General features: G+C 41.2%; 1 protein-coding gene across 2 annotated transcripts in view; it reads left to right on the top strand.

Moving 5' to 3' along the window:
- slitrk6 (SLIT and NTRK-like family, member 6) overlaps positions 1 to 20,224 on the top strand; it is a 37,830-nt gene extending 17,606 nt beyond the window's left edge. The window contains exons 1-2 of one of the 2 annotated variants that reach the window (XM_041782190.1): positions 11,062 to 11,091; positions 16,628 to 20,224. In XM_041782190.1, coding sequence (XP_041638124.1) covers positions 11,062 to 11,091; positions 16,628 to 19,171 — 2,574 coding nt within the window. In that variant the 3' untranslated portion in view covers positions 19,172 to 20,224. Of the gene's footprint in view, positions 1 to 11,061; positions 11,092 to 16,627 lie in introns of those variants that run through there. The other variant, XM_041782191.1, reaches the window with a different exon arrangement.
- The last annotated feature ends 1,920 nt before the right edge of the window (positions 20,225 to 22,144 follow it).

Here is a 22,144-nt window from a genome sequence, read left to right on the forward strand (position 1 = left end):
TTGCTGCCAAGGACTGCCTAGAAGCATCTCCACAGCATGACGCTGCCACCACCATGCCTCACAGTGAGGATGGTGTGTTTGCATCTTGTCTGATGGTCATAAAGCTCCACCAAAGAGCTTTCTTCCTGTTGACCATGGAGTCTCCCACATGCCTTTTAGTGAACTCTGGTTGAAATATAATCTGAGTGTCTTTCTCTTTGCCACTCTCCCATAAATCTCTGACTGGTGAAAAACTCGGCCAACAGTTGTTGTCTGCAGAGTGTCTCCCATCTTCAGAGTGGTCATAGGTGTCTTGGTGTCCTCTCTCTCTAGTCTTCTTCTTGAGGACGGTCTGATCTAGGCAGATTTACACATGTGACATATTCCTTCATTTCTTCATGATGGATTGAACTAAACTCTGGGGGATGTTCAGAGCCTTGGAAATGTTTTTGTATCCATCCCCTGCCTTTTTAGTCACCTTTACTCTGAGTTGCTGGGAGTGTTCTTTTGCCTTGATGGTGTAATGGTAGCCAGGAATACTGATTAACCAGTGACTGGACCTTCCAGGCACAGGTGTCCTTATACAACTATACTTTTTACCACTGGAACCAGTTGGCTGGACCTCAGTTTAATCAGGTCAGTACTTTAAAGGGGGCACATTTACTACACAAAGTTGATGCAGCTTTAGAAAACAATTAAAGGCACATTACACAAGATATTAAGATTCATTAGTACATGACTAAATCCCTGCATTTATTGTTTTAGTTGAGGACTTAAATTATCCTAAATATTTTCAAATAATATTTGTCTTGTCCAAACAAAAGCTGCCTTTCTGTTGCTGTATCTGATTCATGATTTGTGCCTCTGACTTATCTTGATTTTTCTCTGTCATCGGCTGCATCAAGCTCCATTTTCCCGGAAGTGGTGGGGGTTGTAGTAGCTGGGAATCACTCCCTATCTTCATTTGTTGTTGCTGTTTTGATTGGGACCACCTTTTTATCCTTACTAAAGCATATTTGACATTGTTGTACAGTAATCTAGTGCAGTCCCTGCATGTGGAGTTGGGTACTATGGGGTTAAATCTTACTCAAGCATTGTTTTCTGCTTTGTTTGTTCCATAAAAAGAGCTTTAAAAGCACAAATCTGAACATATACGTGCAGATGGTGATATATCTGAGATAGGGCTGAATAAACAGATGCATTTGTCAGAGAATACTGTGTGGATTTAACTTTTTTTTTTAACAGAATGGCGTGCAGATATCATCGGCAGCATTATCTCCACTATGATTAGCAGACTCGTCTTGTTATGTGGAAACTACAGAATGTTCTAGGTGGTGCCCTTTCATGTTGTTTACCCTGAGTAGGCAGGTCCATCTACCTATAATGTGTGGCTCCTTTGAGACTGGAGCTTGTGTATCAGACGGCAGATCTACACCTATTTATGGAGTGAATCATAAGACTGTCATTAGTGTTACCCTGTGGCCTTTTTTTTTCTCTGCTGCTTTTAAATAGGCTATTCAAACAGCTGGGAACAGACAGACACTTAGAGTAATTATGAGGGACATCATACAGAATATGTAACTCGTGCTTACGGAACAACTCGACACTACTCATTCTGCTTTTTTCCTGCACATTTGCATTGGTTTGATGTGCTCTTTTCTCCAAATAGGATGAGTTTATCAGCCTCGCTTTGCACACACAGTCACTGCTGAAGAAAATGTGCTCCTTTGCAAAGACTATGCAAGGTGTATACATCTGCTAGGTGCAGATGTCTCTCCTATAAAATGCACCTTGATGCCACAATACACTAGTGTAATCTGCATGCTCATTTCTGGAGAACTAATTACTGCGCATTAGTTAAACAGACCATTTGAAATGCAAGCCTACTAAATCGAGCTTGCCAAGGGAGCAGAGCCATCCTCCTCCCTTCCCTATGCTGCCTTTGTGCTTCTATTATTAGTTCTATCATGCATATGTTTGCTATCAGAAATTAAGGCCCACCAGCTGAGAACAGTAAGCAAGGAGGCTGCAGTACACAAGGTATAGAGAGTGGGAAAATTGATTCCAGCGCTTTGTGTTCCTCCGTGCTCACATGTTCAGGCTCAAACGTGCACGGCTCTTCAGAATCGGGGCCCGCTGCTTTCATCTCTCCATATGATCTGCTGCCAGCTGTTAGAACTGCTGCATGGCACGAGACGGCGCACAGCTGATGGCGCTTTAACAGGCCACTGATGATGGTTCTAAAGAAGCGGCCTCGGAGCAGGCAGCGGAGCATGGGGCGTGATCTTCACCTCCGTGGTCACTGAAGCTTTGTGTTCGCAGCGCTGCCAAGAGGATCTTTGTTGTTTCTGGGTGGTGGAGCAGGATGGTGGAGGGATTAGGAGTTGCTGCTGCCTAACGACAAGCCAGAAGGAGAACGTGGGCTTGATTTAATTGTACAGAGCGCACAGGTCTGATCTAGCTGCTCGATTTGATGGATTTGTCTTCCTAACTAAGCCTTATATTGCATTGTTCATATTTCGGGCCTTCAAAATAAAATTAAATAATCCTCATTTGATATGGTTTTACCATGATGTAGCATGTCCACCATGGCAGCAGACATATGTTCATTACTGATGTGGAAGCGCTGGATGTTACGTCACTGAAGGAAGCAGGAACTGCAACAGGAAGCTGCCTATTTCACTCAGGATTTATGCTTCTTACTTAGTTTAACAGAAGTTAGTATCTTAGTCTGTAGCAGTAGGTAAGTGTAGTTTTTACACTTATTAGTCTACCTCTGCGTTAAAAGACGTTTCAGGGCTCTTACCGAGGCGATCACGTCTAGAGCTGGGCAATTAATTGCAAATAGATTAAATCACAATATGGCCTGCTGCAATTTTCAACTGCAGAAGTTGTAATATTTCTTTGACTTGAAATGTGTCAAAATACCAGTTTAATAAATCATTTTTTTGCAGCAGAGATTTTATGCACATTATGCAAACATTCAAGTGTCCTTTTTTTATAATGGTTTACAAAAATCCTCCTTTTTGTGTTATGTGTATGTTTTTCTTAATCAGTATGAGGGACATAAAAATGACAACGCCCTTAAACAAAGCAAATGACATCACATTTGCAATAAGAGCAAAACTAGTTAGCTCATTCTATCTAAATCTGATGAAGCCTAGTGTCATACCCCCGCTGCAATCAGCTGATGGTCAGCCTCACCTCCTCCACCCCAGCCGCCTCCTTTACAGCTTAAAGCTTGTTGCACCCCCATATTCAGATTCATACTACTATGGATTAATATTTGTGGAAATAATTTAATTGTTTTCAATACACATTGTCCTATTTATGGAATCATTTAATGCTTGAATTTGTCAAAAAAATACGTAGAATTAACCCAAGAATAATCGCATATTAAATCGCAATCACAATATTTGGGGAAAAAAAAATGCAATTTGATTATTTTTGCAAGTCGTTAAGCCCTAATCACGTCAGCAGCAGATGAATGCGATGCACTGACTTCTCTCAGGCTGCAACTTTGACTCAGACTGCAGTCAAAATTGCAGGGTGATTGTAATCCGCTGCAGGCTGTAGTGTTTATTACCTCATCCTTTACTGAACCTGCACAGCCTTCTGGCATGAGTAGGCAACGAAAGAATGTTCAACCCTCTGACAAGTAGAGACGTGTTTTCAAAGTTAAATAACTTTTGAAGCATAAATTTTAGGCACTTTGTTGTTGTCCTTCTCTGAAAGCCCTCTGGTGCACCGTTCTAATGATGCCTCCCACGCCTCTGCAGCTCTGACAGAATGTCTTCTAGCGAGTCGTGAACTTGGCTGACTTTCCGGGATTTTTAAAGATCAACTCCACACTGTAACTCCAATATTGCACGTCTTTATCCATTTATAATCACTTTTTCAATTAATCCTGCAGCCAGTACACTAGCCTGCTGCCATACTATCTGTTTATATCCCAGAATGCACTGTGATTGGGCTGTGACAACCAATGGCAGGCTGTTCAGTGGTCTCGTTATGCTTTGCTGCAGATTGCATGTGCACAGACATGGAAACCAGAGAGGGGAGACTGAATGACTCATAATAGAGAGAAAAAGACACAGAGAGGCCATGATGGGTCCCTCCGGGAACTGCTTTGAATAATGACTCAAAATGTGAATGTTTTGAAAAATTATTATTGTTTACCTTTTTGGTCTCAAGTAGAGGTGGGAATCTTTAGGCACCTCACAATTCGATTCGATTACGATTCATCGAGCTTCGATTTGATTCCTAATCGATTATAGATGCATTTATGTGCCCTTTTTTTTTTTTTTTTTTACATCATTTCTGTTGTTCTCACTGTCACACATAAAAAAAAGAAAAAAACAACCATTGCATTAGTATTTAGAAAAAAAGAGATACATTCCCACTATTCTCTAATAGTAGATGTGCGTAAACTGGAAATTTAAAATTGCAGTGAAAGTTACAAACATAAAAATGTCCTTTTTCACAGTTGAACAACTGGTGATCTAAATTCCTGCTATTCCACAGTATTAATTATTTTTATTATTTTTATTTAAATATTATATTATTATTTTTATATGCAAATATATTATATATTCAGATTTTCATATATTTTTTATATTATTATTATATATTATTATTATTACTTTATTATATATATATATATATATATATAATATTTATTATGATTATTGATTATTGGACATTTATAAATCGATTCTGAATCTTCCACCTCCACATCAGGATGCATGTAAGAATCAACCTCCCCCACCCCCCACCCCCCTCACCCCCTCACCTCTAGTCTAAAGAGATGAGAGAAGAATTCTGTGCAAAACAACCCTAAACCATAAATGTTTACTGTGTTTAATACATAAAAATCTTTAAAGGTTTTTTTTCTGATAATTTTTATTCCTTGTCTTTATAGTCCCATAACTTTTTTTTAAAATTCAGGTGACCTTGCTGCAGCACATGTTCTTAAAGCTGTGGGTGTCTTGAAGAAAAGGATGTTTAGAGCTTTAGGGTCGAGGTTTTACAAGCTTTTAAGGACAAGAAGTCCAGGACAGACACCATGGTTGAAAAACAGCTGAGGGCTCACATTGTTAAAGTTTCCCATCAGAGATGCTGCATGCTGCAAACAGCTGATCTGGATAGCCACAGGAGGGTGCATGTAGCAAAAAACTTGCCAGATTGCTATCATTGCTCATGTTATATCTTTGCATTTTCTCTTGCAGCAGCATTGGTGCGTCGGCCAATGTTTCGCCGATGATTCAGTGCATCGTTAGTATTTTTGTGATGGGAAAGTGACCCCCAACGATGCATTGGGACTTATAAATTTCTCTTTATTTATTAAAGGACTTCTCTGAATACTGCCCTACATATCCCTACTCTAAACTAGCTCACAGTTTGAAGCAGACTTGTCCAGCTTCCTTCCGAGTTAGTGGAAAAAAATCCCCCTCCAGCCATTGAAATGTGTCTTTTGTGAAAGATCCAGCCACTACTCAGTTTGACCGATTGAGAATGACAGAGGCATGTAAGGGTACAGACCTCAAAACAAAGCTGCATATTTTCTTCTTTTACCGTTCATTCAGCTTTGATTTTATTGAAGAAAGAAAGTTAATCGTCTGCAGAAAATGGCGACATTATTGAGCCCATATGTAAGACAGAGCCCGTTGTTTTGGCTTGGTAATTATTTCGGTATAGCTTAAAACTTTGAAAATGTAAAGGTGACACTGTCTCTGCACATTTCCCATGAAACTGAAGCCATGCTCCTTTACATCAGGGGTCCTCAACGTTGGGGCTGGGACCCCATTTGGGGTCGCGAGACACTGAGAGGGGGTCTCCAGATGCCTTAAAAAAACTAATAACATTTTTAAAGTATACTGTTAACACTTTACACCAATTTTGCCTCATTTTTTCCAATTGTTTCCACTAATGTTAACATATTTTTGTAACTTAAAACCCATTTTTTGTCCATTTTAAACCTTTTCCACAACTGTTTTGTTTGTTTTTGCAACTTCTCAACCAAATCTTGCAACCCTCTTCCTATTGTTGGCTCTGTTGACACATTATTGCCACTAATAACCCCGTTTACCACTTTTTAAGCCACATTTCACAATTTGAAAAGCCCATTTTTGCCAGTTTATATTAATTTTCATCCCATTTCACCACCTTCCACAAATTTTTGCCACTTTAACCCCATTTCAGCCACTTTTGGATCCCCTTTTACAACTTAATAATCCCTTTTGTGCCACTTTAACCCATTTTTTGTTATTTTTGACACTTTTATCTAATTTTTGGCATTTCTAATCCGTTTCTGCTACTTTTAAAATCTAATTTCACCACCTTTGCCACCATTTTTTAAATTATTTTATTTTTAATGTATTTTAATTTTGTTTAACAGCAGGATTGACATTTTTAAGAGGGCTTCTTACTACACAAATGAATTAAAATGTGTTTCTTTGATAATAGTGGTTATTTTTCAGTTTTAATATAAAATACCACAGCTTAACTTTACAAATGATATGATTTTGCTGGCCCCCAGTTTGGCTGGGCTCCAGAAAGCTCTCCCCCTTTTTTTCCTGTGATAGACGGCCTTGTCTGCACATGACTTTTCTTGAATGTGCATGTTTATTTTGGGGTTGCGGGCTGAAAAGGTTGAGAACCACTGCTCTACAGAGACATAAGCGGATTGCTCGTTGCATTTACAATCACATCTGACATCCAGGTGAAGAACAATTCCACATGTGCCTCTAATTCTTCCTCCCAGTGTTTGATGTTGGTCATGAGCACAGATTACATTTACATTTTTGCTCTCAGTCATGTAGATGATAAACCTGTATATTAACCAGTGCTCTGACAGGGAACCTCAGACTTCACTGCATTAAAATGTACTCCTTCAACCGCCCTGTTGTCAAGAGCCATAAATCACCATGGCTGCAGGTAGCTTCGTAATGAGGTAGACAAGGGCCATAAAATGCGAAGAACTGAGGTGTCTGAGGCAGTTTCAAAACAAGTATGAAAGTGAGAGAACTCCAGCCACAAGATATCCACGGGATAAGTTTAAAAACACAAATATGGAGTGACTTTTATCAGTCTTGACGGAGTTGGGAGAATGGCTCTGTCGGGTGCCACGAGGGATAACAAGCCCCTCATACTTGTACATCAAGTTGCCTCACGCTACAGAAAAAGGAATTAGGCTCCTGCCTTATGGGCTATTTGTGGCTGCAGCGCGCTTTACTCACTTTGACAGTGACGAGGACAGAACATGACTACAGCCGTGTTCGTATTATCTAAAAATAATGTCTTAAACTGTCAACTGGATAATACGCACGCTACTTGGTACGCTTCGATCCAGGTTTGTGTTGTGTTCATGGGAAGCTGCATCTGCATCGCGCGTCAGTCCATGGTAAACTGTGACAAATGCCTAGAAGGTACAAATTAGTGAGCGTTTAGTGCATGAAGTGTGCAAATTCAATGGAAGGGCACATGTACTTCATACTCCTCTGTGAAGGCTGAGCACTCAGCTTTTGACTCAATGTCACTGCCTTTCAGACGTCATGTCGACAACGGGGGGAAATATGCAAGATATGTTTGTGAGTAGGGGCCATGTTCCCCCAGTATGTTGCTCTTCAGAGTACTTGGAGCCACATTACTCAGCATAATTAAGGTAGGTTCTCAAGTAGACGGACAAGGGAGGAAAATGAAGTAGGATTAGGGTGTTTCCTCTACCTGGAAGCTGTCCAGCAAAAACAGGATGATGCTGCATGGTTTGAAGCTGCAGGTCTCTGCTGGTAGACGTCATGACCTCTGACTTTTCTGTAGAGAAGGTAGAAAACAATAGAGAACTTGTCAGTTGAAAATGCCTCAAGTTGTCTGTTGTTTTGGCAGTTAAATCAGTGCTGGGGCTTTTCTACTGCACATGTAGCAGGAGTCAAAAAATCCAGCTTTTTCAAGGCCGTTATGGATTCCAGGTATTTGTAGGTTATGAGACCGATAAACCGGTATTTGGAACTGATATGCATTTGCAGGAATAATGACCTACAAGTAAGTTTCAGTCATTTAAATTCTAAATTTACCATTTAATAAGATGTAAAAGAAAAGCCAAACTACTTAGACTTAAAGATGAATATGCACAACAGCAATAAAGCTGCACCTTTTACAGTAGCGGCATTACAAGTCCTCTAGTCGCTTGCCAAGAGCTACAGCACCTATGAAAAGTGTTCACACCTGTGGTAATTTTATTGATTTTATACATTAATCATGGTCAGTGTGATTTGGCTTTTTCTGTCAGAAGACATTGCAAGAAATGTCAAAGTGAAAGTGTGTAAGGTAAAATTAGTGACTGCACACTTACAGCCACAAATTCTCTGTTGGATTGAGGTCTTGGCTTTGACTCGACCACTCCAGAACATTCCCCTGGTTGTCTTTAAACCATTCTGTTTAGCTTTCTCTGTATGCTTACCGTCTCATGGCCTTGGCTTAACCCCTGACTTTTGTTTTCAATAGCCTTGTCTCTGAGTTGCTTGGAGTGTTCCTTTGAATTCATGGTGTAATGGCAGCCACACATACTGATGAACCAGTAACTGGACCTTCCAGATACAGGTGTCTTTATACTACGATAACTGCACTCAGGTAATCCCCGTTTCACCAACTGTGAGACTACTGGCATTACCTTGTAGAAATCTGTTTTCACTTTGACATTGAAGATTGTTTTTGTATTTTTTTCTGTCAATTCAGCCAAATCATACTGACCATGATTAGTGGAGATGCTGAGTAAGCATCCACACTATTGAAATTCGCGGCGGTCATTTTCTTTATTCTTCCTCTTCCACGCCAGCTATCTCCTCCTTCATACTTTGTCATATCGACACCATTTAAACTTTAAAAAATTCAGTTTCTTCATCATTTGACTGCTATGACTTTTCTCATTTCTAACTTTTATCATTTTTAAAATATAGCTATTTTCATGCCATTTCCACCTATTTCTATGCTTTTTCAGCCATTGAATGCCATTTTCAGCCATTTCTATGCTATTTTCAGCTATTTTTAGGCTACTTTCAGCTATTATTATCCTATTTTTTAGCTATTGAATGTCATTTTCAACTACTTTAATGCCATTTCATACTCTTTTATGCTATTTTCAGCTTTTTTAGGCTACTTTCAGCTATTTTTATCCTATTTTTTTAGCTATTAAATATCATTTTCAACTACTTTTATGCCATTTTAATGCTATTTTCAGCTATTTCAAGGCTACTTTCAGCTATTTTTTTCCTATTTTTTAGCCATTGAATGTCATTTTCAACTACTTTTATGCCATTTTATGCTATTTTCATGCTTTTTTTCAGCTACTTCAAGGCTACTTTCAGCTATTCTTAATCTATTTTCAGCTATTTTTGGCTATTTTTAGCTTTTTTAGACTACTTTCAGCTAGTCTAATCCTATTTTTTTAGCTATTGAGTGTCATTTTCGACTAATTTTATGCCATTGCTATTTTTATGCTATTTTCAGCTATTTTTTCAGCTAATTTCAGCTGAAATTGCAATTTTGATCTAGTTGTTTTATAAAATCAATAAAAAGTTAAAAACATCCAAGAGGGTGGATACCATCCCGACCTTCCTGTCTTACTGATCTCAAGTGTTTTCAACTTTCTGATGATAAACTGGAGAAACCGAACCCATCCAGACGAGCTGAATGAAAATTAGTCATCCAGTTAAGTTCATGGCTGTAGCCTTATTCCTCTTATGGCTGATAAATACAGTCTTTGTAATATGTTTTCTTTTTAGAAAATATGAGTCATCTTTTGAAGAGGAAAACTGATCTGAAATAACTTGTTTCTGATTAGTACCTTGTTGTTTCTCTGGCAAAGCGAGGCAGAAAGTTTGCCTCGAGGAATTACTCAAGGAATCGCCTCAGCCGTATGCATTTCCCATGTTTACGTGAAGGCCTCAAAGCTTAAGGCAAATTTTTCTGGAACAATTTCATCCATGTCTTGTTCCTGTTCCCGTGTGTGATGTAAAACACAAGGAAATCGTGTGACTTTTTTAACATTACACAACTTTAAGAGCCAGGAGGAGAAATAGCAGTCTTTGGGCGCTCATGTTGCCAGTGCTTAGTCATGCTCTTACCTCATAACTTCAACAAAACTTTGAGTTAAATCTGGTGGCTGCAGTTGTCTTTAAGCTTCATAGAAAATCAGGATTATGTGATTTTAAAAGATGTGTTTTATGCCCAGTGAGGTTGCACCCTAATGCAGGTTGACAGAGTTTGTTTTCTGGACTCTTCCTGATCTAGGGAATCCAATCAGACTGACAAAAACTTGCTTGGAAAGTCAGTGACTCCTCCAAGGCACCATGAAAGTTTGTAAGCACATCATGTGATACTCTGATGATTCTGGTTGCTATTAATACCACTATCGTAAATGAATATGATCAGCATGGAAGGACGGCATTTTTCCCTGCCATTTCATTACACTGGGACAATAGGAATCATAGCTGGCCCAGATGAAGTGAGAACAAGCTATTTCTGGGACTGTAAGAGGCTAAAGCCTGTTGTGTCTGATACAGCGCCTGGAGAAAGCCCAATGTGCGATAAATATTCCATCAACAGATTTTTCTTCTCCTTTTTCCCTCTGCTGTCTTCCCCTCCCTGAATCTCCACCAGTGTTTTTTTTTTTTTTTCTTCATCTCATTTGATGTCAGATGATGATTTGGCTTCACACTCATGCATGAGGGGAGTTCTCATAGGGCTTCACTAGATCTCTAATTGAATTGTCTGAACAGCAAGAGAGGCGCATTTAAATTCCAAAAGAAAGCGAACCGGCACCGGAAGAAGCGTTTCATCTCCCGTGCCCGTCACGCCAGGTTCCATGCAACATTGATTACCTGAGAAAAAAAAAAAAAACGGATGAGAGTGAGAGGAGTCGGGTTTGAAACGCCGAAGATGAAGTGCGATGGGAGCTAATGCCTTCCCGTGTCTGCCCCCAGCAGTGTCATCATGCAGCTGCGAGATAACATCTGTCAATAGTCTGTTTCATTTCACATTGTCTTACCAAGCATCAGGGTCACAGGGGTGAGTGCCGCGGGTGCCATGACCACCACCAGGCTTCGGAGCGGGCCAGCAAAGATAAGCCAGAAAAGGGAAATGGCCAGAGATATTCCAGGGTTTCTGAGCCTCTTTCTGAATATTAAAACAGTCTTAATAATGCAGGCTTAATATGTTTGAGGGAGTTTTTGTCTTTCGGCAGTGATAAACATTTTTAATTAGAGCTCTAAATCAATTATATTCTGCCTAGGTGCTCCTTTTTCTCTGTGCTTTTACACTGAGGAGAAATTAGCAGGACTTAAAAGTTAGGGGAAGTAATGTCATCATAAGACTGTAATCTTTCATCACTTTATGGACTTTTTTTTACCCATCAACATGTCTTAATACTCCCCCAAAGAGGATAAAAGCAACAATAAAGCAGATCAAATATGCCAGTCTTCCAGGTCTGAATCTAAAATGCATAATAAATCAAAAGGTTTCTGTGTTTTAATCCTGTCAACTTAATGTTCCAAGCTCTTTGACAGTTTCATTTACGGTGTGATATGAAAGGCTTTCCTTCCAAAATGCAAAATAGGAGACGGTTGACACGAATATCTCTTACACTTCCAGTTGTATTTCACGCGCACAGTTATTGGCTTTGTTAATGACTTGTGTATTTGTCATTGGAAATGTATTTCAATACTTGGTCTCCTCATTGTTGTGCAGCTGCGCAGGCCGACTAACAGCACTGAACGTCCCCGGAGGCGAGAGCACGCCGCTAATTATTCTGCTGTATTCCGTCTGATGTTGTGGCGGGTCCCTGCAGAGATGAGTAAAATGGATTATTAATGCGTTAAGTTTGTGAACTGTTTCAGTCGCTAGATCCTTAACGATGATTTCTACCAACTTACAGTTGATAGAAAAGGTTGTTTAAGTTGATTTCTCTGGATTCAAACCGTGATTAGAGTTTGATATTTCTAAGGTCAGGGGAGTGGAGGTTTACGTCTATGGTTGCTGTGAAGTCTAGAGTTACCTAAGGGTGTACAAGCTTGTATACATGAGAGACGCTACAGATAGCATTGACTCGGTTTCATTAATAATTTTCACCTCGACCAACAGCAGAAGAGGCGAGAAGAGCAAAGTAAAAGGGGTGAAAGAGAATGAAGAAATGAGACTATCGAACCCTGCATTTGTCTCTGCAGCCAAGAGCTATGTTTAAATAGAATTTGCATTCTGGGAAAGGGGCTGTAATACTGCAAAATGGACTCTGGTAATTGTGCATATCTGGATTAGTATTACCTGTGGATAATTTGTAATAATTGCAAAAAACGTCTGGTCTTTGAACCCTCGTGACTCAACCCTTTCTGCAATTTGTAATGTAAAATTCAAGAGCTGATATATTAAAGCACACACAAAGCTCCACTGATAATAGTATTCAAGTCCAAACCTCAGTCATTTAGGGTGCTAATTTTCTAAAAGGGTCTCTCAGGTTTTCACTACCAGGAGGTGTATGAGTTGAAAATAAAAATGAAGTACGCCTTTTTTTTTTCCTGTAAGGTTATATATCTAGTTTTCTCTAGTTTATGAAGTTTAGCATTAGTCATAATGGTATTCATACGCTCAGCTCTGATCAGCTGATGTCGATTTTTGCCTCCAAGCTCCAACAGCCGATCATAGCTCTGTCTCTTAACACAGTGGTGTATTTAAATATGATGTACTTCACCTCCTCCACCCCAGCCTCCTCCTTTATAGACTAAAGCTTTATCTCCTCCACCTCAGCCTCCTACTTTATAGCATAAAGCTTCACCTTCTCCACCCCAGCCTCCTCCTTTATAGCATAAATCTTCCCCTCCTCCACCCCAGCCTCCTCCTTTATAGCATAAAGCTTCACCTCCTCCACCCCAGCCTCCTCCTTTATAGCATAAAGCTTCACCTCCTCCACCCCAGCCTCCTCCTTTATAGCATAAATCTTCACCTCCTCCACCCCAGCCTCCTCCTTTATAGACTAAAGCTTCACCTCCTCCACCCCAGCCTCCTCCTTTATAGACTAAATCTTCACCTCCTCCACCCCAGCCTCCTCCTTTATAGACTAAAGCTTCACCTCCTCCACCCCAGCCTCCTCCTTTATAGCATAAATCTTCACCTCCTCCACCCCAGCCTCCTCCTTTATAGACTAAAGCTTCACCTCCTCCACCCCAGCCTCCTCCTTTATAGACTAAAGCTTCACCTCCTCCACCCTAGCCTCCTCCTTTATAGACTAAAGCTTCACCTCCTCCACCCCAGCCTCCTCCTTTAAAGCATAAAGCTTGTTGCACCCACATATTCAGATTCATGCTTCTATTTATTAAATGTTTTAAACTAATTTTTATTGTTTTTGGCATAGTCATTAATGTATCTTTCCATATGAGGGTTTCTAGGCATACGCTTTCTGGACAGTCATAGCATGCTGCTTGACTAATCCAGGGAGTTTCTTTTGAGCAGAGCCTTTTCCGGCTCAAATTAAACTCCCATTCCATTTTGCTAAAAATGTATGACGGCTGTGTTCCTGACTAAACTTTATAAATTGTAGTTTTTATCCAACGTCCTGTCGGGACCTCTAATTTCTTTTGCCCATGTCAAACTGGGTGCATGGCATCTGAGTAAAAGCTGTGTGAAAGTCAGAGCAGCCTGACTGTACGGAGCCCAGAAGTTGACATGAACCTGTTTTTTTTTTTTTTTTTTTTTTTTTTTTTTTGTATACGCACGTGCGATTAAGTATCTCGCACATGCGTGTTAGTATCTTGCGCGTGTTTTATTATCTCGCACGTGCATTTTATTTGAGTGCGAGATACTAAATTGCACATGCAAGATACTAAACCGCATGTGTGTATAAAAAAAAAAAAAAAAAAACGTTCATGTCACCTCCAGGGCTTCGTATGACTGAATGTATGCGCTGCAGTTTAGTTAAATTCCCTCCCATATGTGTCCTTGCTGAGATGTTTCTACGCCTTGATTGGAGTCCACCTGTGCTAAATTAAACTGATCGAAGATGATTTGGAAAGGCACATACCTCTCTATAGAAGGTGTTCGAGAAATCTTGAAATATTGCAAATTAGTTTTCCAAAAATAAATAACACGTTGTATGAATCAAATCTCGTCCTTTATTTACACACTGCAGTATGAAGAGAAGGTCCTAAGCGTTCTCTGCTGTCACTCACAAGATCACACCTTTTATATCCACTGAGCACATTCTAGAAGGGTCATCCCCCAACATACATCTGCTGTCTGCCACTTATTTACTTTTACAACCCCAAATGCAATAGTCATTTCTTCCCAAAGTGGTCTTTATGACCTTTTACAACATACAGCTGCTCACATATCTCATGACTTGCTTTCCTGATCCCCCATCATGACACCCCCATGTTTAAAACAATATGAAGAAAATATGCTTAAAATTCCCTCACAAAGGCCTCACAGCTGATGATGACATCAGAGCAAAAACCAAGACATGAGGTCAAAGGAGCTGCAGAGCTGCAGAGACAGGACTGTTGACAGGCACAGATCTGGTTCTGAAGAGCACAGTGGCCTCCAGAAATCACAAATGGAAGAACTTTGGACCAACCAGGACTCTTCCAAGAGCAGGTTGCCTGGCCAAACTAAGTAAGAGAGGTGACCAAGAACCCAGAGGTCATTCTGACTGAGGTCCAGAGATCCTGTGTGCAGATGGGACAAAGTTCTAGGAGGACAAACATCACTGCAGCCCTCCACAGATCTGGTGCAAAACACATGAAAGCCTCCTTGGAGTTTGCAGAATACTCCAAGTGAAAGCTAAGTGAGCTTGTATGCATTTTTCAGCGAGGAGTCATGGTTGTCCTTCTGGAACTTTGTCCAATCAGGTTGTTGGTGTCCACTCTTACTAAGACCCTTCTCTCCTGATTGGCTGGGCGACCAGCTCTTGGAAGAGTTCTGGTTGTGCCAAATTTCTCATTCGAGAATTATGAAACCGTACTACATCTTGTTTATAGAGAATAAATAAGAATTCACTGATTTAAGTCTCTTGTAGGTTGGGCTGCTTGATTATGGCAACAAAGTGCAATGTGAAGAGACCTATTTTCAGTTTATTCCACATTCCAAACAGTTAATGCCGGCTGCTTTAGGGCAAAGTCAATGACAAACACCCCCATAAAGCTGTGCCCTACATTTTTATGAATTTTAAGAGAGAGAGGGTAATATCTGGTGAAGGAAGGTCGAGTACTGTTAACAGATAGACTATGACTCAGAGGTTTGAGCCCCCGACAAACAACGTTCTCCGCAGGCAGTATAGGCAGAGCCCTGCCTGCCTGGTCTTGTTAGAGTTTAACTTTCCAGATGCTAATCACATTCGTTAACAAGAACAGCCGTGTCTTCCTGCCATCCTCCAATTTCTTATCTCTTTGAAGGGCTCTGTTAGCGAACGCTGGATATCCAGCTCTCCTTGATCGTGTGAAGATGGCTATACTTCTCCATCAGTCCCCCGAGAGTGATCTAGCCTTTGATCCAATGTGATTTTAGTCAAATTAAAGTAATGGATTGAGATGTGGCACTGAGGCATGCCATCATTAAAATCACATTCCAGCGCTTCCCTTGTCGTTCAACATAAATCCTGCTTACAATGATGTGTGACTGCTCTGAGGAGAAGATTGTATTCAGTGGACAGGGCTGTCTTTGTGCTGCAGATGCCTTATTCACTGCATCGGGAACAATTTGGAACAGTGACATAGCACAATCAGATTGTGCAAAAGCAGTTAAATTAATAAAGATAGGTGCGGCTTGTGATAAATCCACCCTCAGCCCAGTCAAGTGAGAGTTAATTGGTTAAACAATAAGGACACAATCATTTATTTGCACTGGAGTGTTTGGAAAGTCGGTGATGGATTCTTTTCTTAGACATGGATTCTAAATGGACTGAAGTGGCTTGTGCATTTGTATGACTCACACTGAGTAAGTCTTTGTTCGAATGAGTCCTGCATACAAAGGGCAGAAAAATCAGTCAAATGCAAGAGCCATTTCTTTAAATGTACCATTATCCCAGGGTGAGTCAGTGAAGAGAGATGCTGTCTGACTGTCATTGCTCATCCTGTGTAATGTATTTACTCATTGGTAAAAGGCATTGTTTAGTTAGAGGGTCACGATTCTGATGACTGGATTTCTGTTGGCTGATTTAACTCCCTATGTCCACCGAGACCATCATAGTCCTGATTGGTGTAGAGGTCACACTGTGGATAAACATCCACCACAATGAAAAGAGTATATTCTAAACCCAGCTCTATTTTTACAGAATGAAAGGAGCATTGCACTGTTCTTCTCCTGTAATATATTTTTCATGCAGTTTTACGATAAAAGTACGACTCTGCACAGCAGAAGATCTTTCATCCAAGAGAAGTGTGACTTCCACTCATGCATACAAAGCAGACACACATGTAATGTTACGCCAACACACAGGGAAGTTCATGTACCGTACACATGAAACTTGTATGATATATGGGCCGCCGTGATTGTCATTTAAAAGTTGCATAAATCAAACTTCGCATGACTTGTGAAACATGCACACTTAACGGTCTTCTCTCTCCTCCCCATCCCTTCTGCCCCTTTTTTTTTCTCTCTGTCCCCACAGATATCCCAAAGCGAAATGCTGCCCCGTATCATTTTCATCGGCTTGTTCCTCTCGGCGGCCAGATCCCAAGATATCCCCCCCTCAGAGGCATCATCCTCCATTAGCGAGTCCTGTGACTCCTTGTGCTCCTGCGAGAGGAAAGATGGCATCCTTCATCTTAACTGCGAGCAGAGAAACATCAGCAAAATCTCCCAAATCAAAGTCCCGTCAGGTGTGCCCTTCCACCTGAACCTTTACAAAAATGACTTGGTGGAACTCCGCGCCGAGGAAATGGAAGGGCTTAAGAATGCCCTTTCGCTGCACATCGGGGGTAATAGCATACAAGAGCTGGAGCCGGGGGTCTTCAGCTCCATGAGCTCGCTGAAAAAACTCCACATAAATAGCAATTTCCTCGTCACTCTGAAAGAGGACACTTTTCAAGGCCTGGTGAACTTGGAGTTTCTCCAAGCTGACACTAATTTCATTCGGGTCATCGAGCCTGGGGCCTTCAACAAACTGATCCGCCTCAAGGTCCTAATCCTCAACGACAATTCCATAGAGTTTTTACCCAGCAACATTTTCCGCTTCGTGCCCCTAACCCACCTGGACCTACGTGGCAACAAGCTCCAAACGCTGCCCTATGTGGGGTTTTTGGAGCACATCGGACGGATTATGGAACTTCTCTTGGAGGACAACGACTGGGTCTGTGACTGTGATATTCTGCATTTAAAAATCTGGATGGAGAACATGAGGGCCCAGTCGGCTCTCGGGGATGTTGTCTGCACTACCCCGCATCATCTTAAGGGAACTATTCTAGCGAAAGTGAAGCGGGACGTTCTTTGCCCGTCCCACGCAGATATAAACCTGGAGGAGCCGTCTAAGTCGCTGGATATGGTCGTCACCCCCTCATCCAAAGTGGCTCAGATTCCCAAGCTGAACGCCAAAGACGACGCAAAGGTACCGACACCGTCTCACGTTCCTGGCAGTCCTTGTGTGGAGCACTGCTCCTGTCACAATCACCCTGTGGCTGGGTTTTTGATGCATTGTCAGGACAGGGGAATTCAAAAGGTGTCCGATATCGGAATACTACAACAGAGCCCGACTAAGCTGGTCATGACAGGGAATATGATTCAGAAACTCTTGAAGTATGACTTTGTCACCTATGACAGTTTGGAATTGCTCAACCTTGCAAACAACAGAATAGATTACATTGATAATGAAACTTTTCTCAGCTTGAGCAGTTTAAAAAAGCTGTACTTGAATGGCAACAGAATAGAAAAACTGTTCTCCACGATGTTTGTGGGGCTGCACAACCTTGAGTATCTGTATCTGGAATACAATCTTATCAAAGAGATTGCTCCCGGCACTTTTAATCCCCTGCCAAACCTAAAGCTGTTGTCATTAAATAACAACCTGCTCAGCTCTCTCCCAGCCCAGATCTTTCGCAACGTGCCCCTCACCAAATTAAACCTGAGGAAGAATCTACTTATGCATCTGCCGGTGAGCAACGTGCTTGATCAACTTGACTCGCTGGAGCAGATTTATTTAGAGGACAACCCTTGGGATTGCAGCTGTGACTTGCTCAGCCTCAAACAATGGGTGGAGAAACTTAGAAAGGACACAGTGGTGGGATCTATTTTGTGCCACACCCCAAGTAAAGTGGTCCAGGCTGAGCTGAGGAGCCTGCGCCATGAAGTGCTGTGTCCCGGGTTAGGGACCTATTACCCCATGTCTCCAGACGGAGAGGAGAGCGTCACAGCCACACTAGGGCCTGAAAGCATCCACAAAGGCATATTCAGCTCGCTTACGGACACCGTGCCCCTCTCTGTGCTCATCCTAAGCCTTCTTATGTTCGTCCTAATGATTATATTCTGCTCAGCCGGATTGGTGGTATTTGTGGTGCACCGGCGTCGGCGCAGGGCGAAGAAAAAAGCAGCAGAAGAGCAGCCGCGTGAGAACACCAGCAGCAGCCCTATCCACTTACACTACAGCATGTACGGGCAGAAAACCACACACCACACTCTGACACAAAGGACTGGATCCGCCACGCTCTACGAGGAGAGATCCCACAGCCCCATCGTGCAAATCTGCCGCAACCCCACCTACTGCTCCCAGCACAAGGAGCACGACGCTGAGCTGGATTACAACGTTGACGACCCCGGCACCAAGCACCAGTTCTGCCGGAGCATCATGGAGAAGGAGAACACTTCCCCTCTCACCGGCAATCCCGCGTCCAAGTTCAGACCCGGAGAGTGCCCGGCGGAGTTCGTCACCCTGGGGAATCCCAATTCCCTGTACAGGAACATTCTAGAGAGGGAGAAGGAGCTGCAGCAGCTCGGAATAACAGAGTACCTTCGGAAGAATATGCCTCAGCTTCAGTCTGCCGTAGACATGCAGGTCCCGGGGCACCAGGAGGAGTTAAAGCTAATGGAGACAATTATGTACTCAAGACCACGCAAGGTCATGCTTGAGCAAACTAAGAATGAATACTTTGAACTCAAGGCCAACTTGCATACTGAGCCAGATTACTTAGAGGTTCTGGAGCATCAAACTGCATTTAACTGAGCGTGTGCAGAAAGAAGGACTATATATTACACTCTGAACCAAGTGCCTTGTCCAGTTTGCCCTTTTGTTCTTTCCACAGTGTGAAATATGATATAATGGGCACACCACTTTTGAGTTGAACTGTAGCACAGAATGTAACTGGTTTATTCTTTGTTACCTTTATCTGTTGACAGCCATGTTATGTAGCTGCTGAAAGGTGTTGTGTTTCCGGCCAAATGTCACTACCGCAGTCTGCTGAGCAGACCTGGATTGAAACCAACTTTTAGAAATTCGAGCTCGATCGTCTTATTATGATTGATGAAGCATCTATGGCGCCGTGCCTACGACTAAATTGATCCGTGCAGCTCCCCCCCACCTCCCCCATGTGAAATCCTGATAGGATAAAGCAGATGTTTGGAAAGAAGTGGGTGAATTTCAATCACCACTTGACCCAGAATTGCTGTTTAATCAGTCTATCCTTACTCCCGGTATGACCTGATTACGCCCTCTGTCAACAGGAGCCAGCTGGAATGCTGTACCCATAATGCTCATTGTGCCGTAGAGTCAGCAAAATGCCAACTATGTATTGGAAACAGTGATAGGAGCGTGGTGCCACTTGTCTCCTGTCTTAAATTCAAGACGCTGCACAGCTGCAGTCAAAGGATCTTTATTTATTTTTCTACAAACTCAATCAGTACATACAGCACTTAAAGAACAGTATATTATACACATCTTTAATCTTGTATAAATGCATTGCACTAATCAGATGCCATAAGGTGGTGCATGACAATCAACAGAGTCCTGCTGAATTCTTTTATTTTTATCCGTTTATTTCTGCCAGAAAATGAGCCACAAATGTGTGATCCCTCAGTGTGTGTTTGTGAGCGTGCTTGTATGTGAGATTGTGTTTTCATGTAACTAATTTATGTCTGAAAATATTCAAGCTACATTCAAGAACATAGCTCCTTCCTCATGCTTGAATGGGCTCTCATAAAAGCGGGGCGTACGCTCAGAGCACATGACGGCGAGCGACGTGGGCTCCGGACGACCAACTATCCTGGACTTGTTGGTATCTTCGTGGACGCTGTCGGACCACTAGGCCCCTTCATGCTAGTTTGAGATGGTTCATGTAAGCACACACTCTGTAGCTTTTCTACCTAAACTAGATTGAATTATTTATTCTGTATATTTTGTATATACTTATGTTCCATTATATCTTTGGTTTTTGTGTGCCTTCAGTGCTGTACAGAATATAAACAGAAGTTGTAACTGATAAACAGGAAATAAAGAGTTACAATATTAGATTAACTTGGAATTTTATTGGTGGTCGGCCTAATGCGGAAGCTTGTCCTTGTTTCACATTTGCTGCTATTTGTGGACATCAGCTGTAGGTTATTTATGAGCCTCTTTATTATCCACATAGATTCCTCTCAGATTCTCTAGAGAAAGGTCTTAAACTTCTTTACATGACAACAACATCAGTCCAAAACAGCAACCTCTCTGTTTTACCAGGTTTATAAAGCAGAAAGTGCTAGACCAAGACCAGACTGAGTCCAGAAAAATGAAGCTGTTGGGCAGCGACGGCTTGTACCTTGTAAAAAGTGTCACTGCTTTTACACCGCAGGTCACACCTACCCTTTCACACACTGATGGCTATGGAGAATTTGCCATCGGTATTAGCCAGTGCCATTCAGACATCACATTTACACACTGACAAAGCATTGGGAGCAAATTGTGACTGCAGGAACTTGGGATCGAACCCTCAACCTTCCCCAAACTGAATCTACCGACTGAACCGCAGTAGAGTGGTGGTTCTCAACCTTGGGGTTGAGAAAATAGGAAACAAGTGGTATTCAATGGCAATAGGGAGCTTAAATGGGTGAAAAATGGGGAAAAATTGGATAAAAGTGGCAAAAAGAAGGGGCAAAAATGGGCAACAAAATAGGAAACAAGTACTATTTAATGGCAAAATGAAGCTTAAAGGGTAAAAAGGTGAAAAGGGGAAAAAAGTGGCAAAAATGGGCAAAAGAATAGGAAACAAGTGATATTAAATGGCAAAAGGCAGCTTTAATGGGTGAAAAGTGGTGAAAAAGGGCATAAATGGTAGAAAAGTGGAAAAAATAAGTGGCAAAAATTTGAAACTAATATTTAGTGGCAAAAATGGTTGAAAAATGGCAAAAAAGTGGCAAAACTGGGCAAAAAATAGTAAACAAGTGCTATTAATTGGCAAAAGGGAGCTTAAATGGGTAAAAAGTGGTAAAAAAAAAAAAAAGGCATTAAACAATGTGAAACAAGGGGTAGTTAATGGCAAAAAAAATGGGTGAAAAATGGCAAAAATGGGCAAAAATCAGAAAAGTAGTATTTAATGGCAAAAGATGGGTGAAAATGGAAAAAAGTGGCAAAAATTGGCCAAAAAAAAACAGGCAACAAGTGGTATTTAATGGCAAAAGGGAGCTTAAATGGGTGAAAATGGGGAAAATTGGATAAAAGTGGCAAAAAGAAGGGGAAAAAAATGGCCAACAAAATAGGAAACAAGTACTATTTAATGGCAAAATGAAGCTTAAATGGGAAAAAAGTTGCGAAAAAGGGAAAAAAGTGGCAAAAGTGGGCAAAAGAATAGGAAACAAGTGATATTTAATAGCAAAAGGCAGCTTTAATGGGTGAAAAGTGGTGAAAAAGGGCATAAATGGTTAAAAAAAAAAAAAATGGAAAAAATGAGTGGAAAAAATGACGAAATGTGTAACAAGTAGTATTTAATGGCAAAAATAGTTGAAAAATGGTGAAGAATGGAAAAAATGGCAAAAAGTGGCAAAACTGGGCAAAAAAATAGCAAACAAGTGCTATTAAATGGCAAAAGGGAGCTTAAATGGGTAAAAAAAGTGGTTAAAAAAAAGGGCAAAAATGTGAAACAAAGGGTAGTTAATGGCAAATGATGGGTGAAAAATTTAATGGCAAAAGGTAGCTTAAATGGGCAAAAGTGGCAAAAAAAATTGG

This window comes from Cheilinus undulatus, linkage group 24 (genome assembly GCF_018320785.1).
Source record: "Cheilinus undulatus linkage group 24, ASM1832078v1, whole genome shotgun sequence".
Classification (NCBI taxonomy): domain Eukaryota; kingdom Metazoa; phylum Chordata; class Actinopteri; order Labriformes; family Labridae; genus Cheilinus; species Cheilinus undulatus.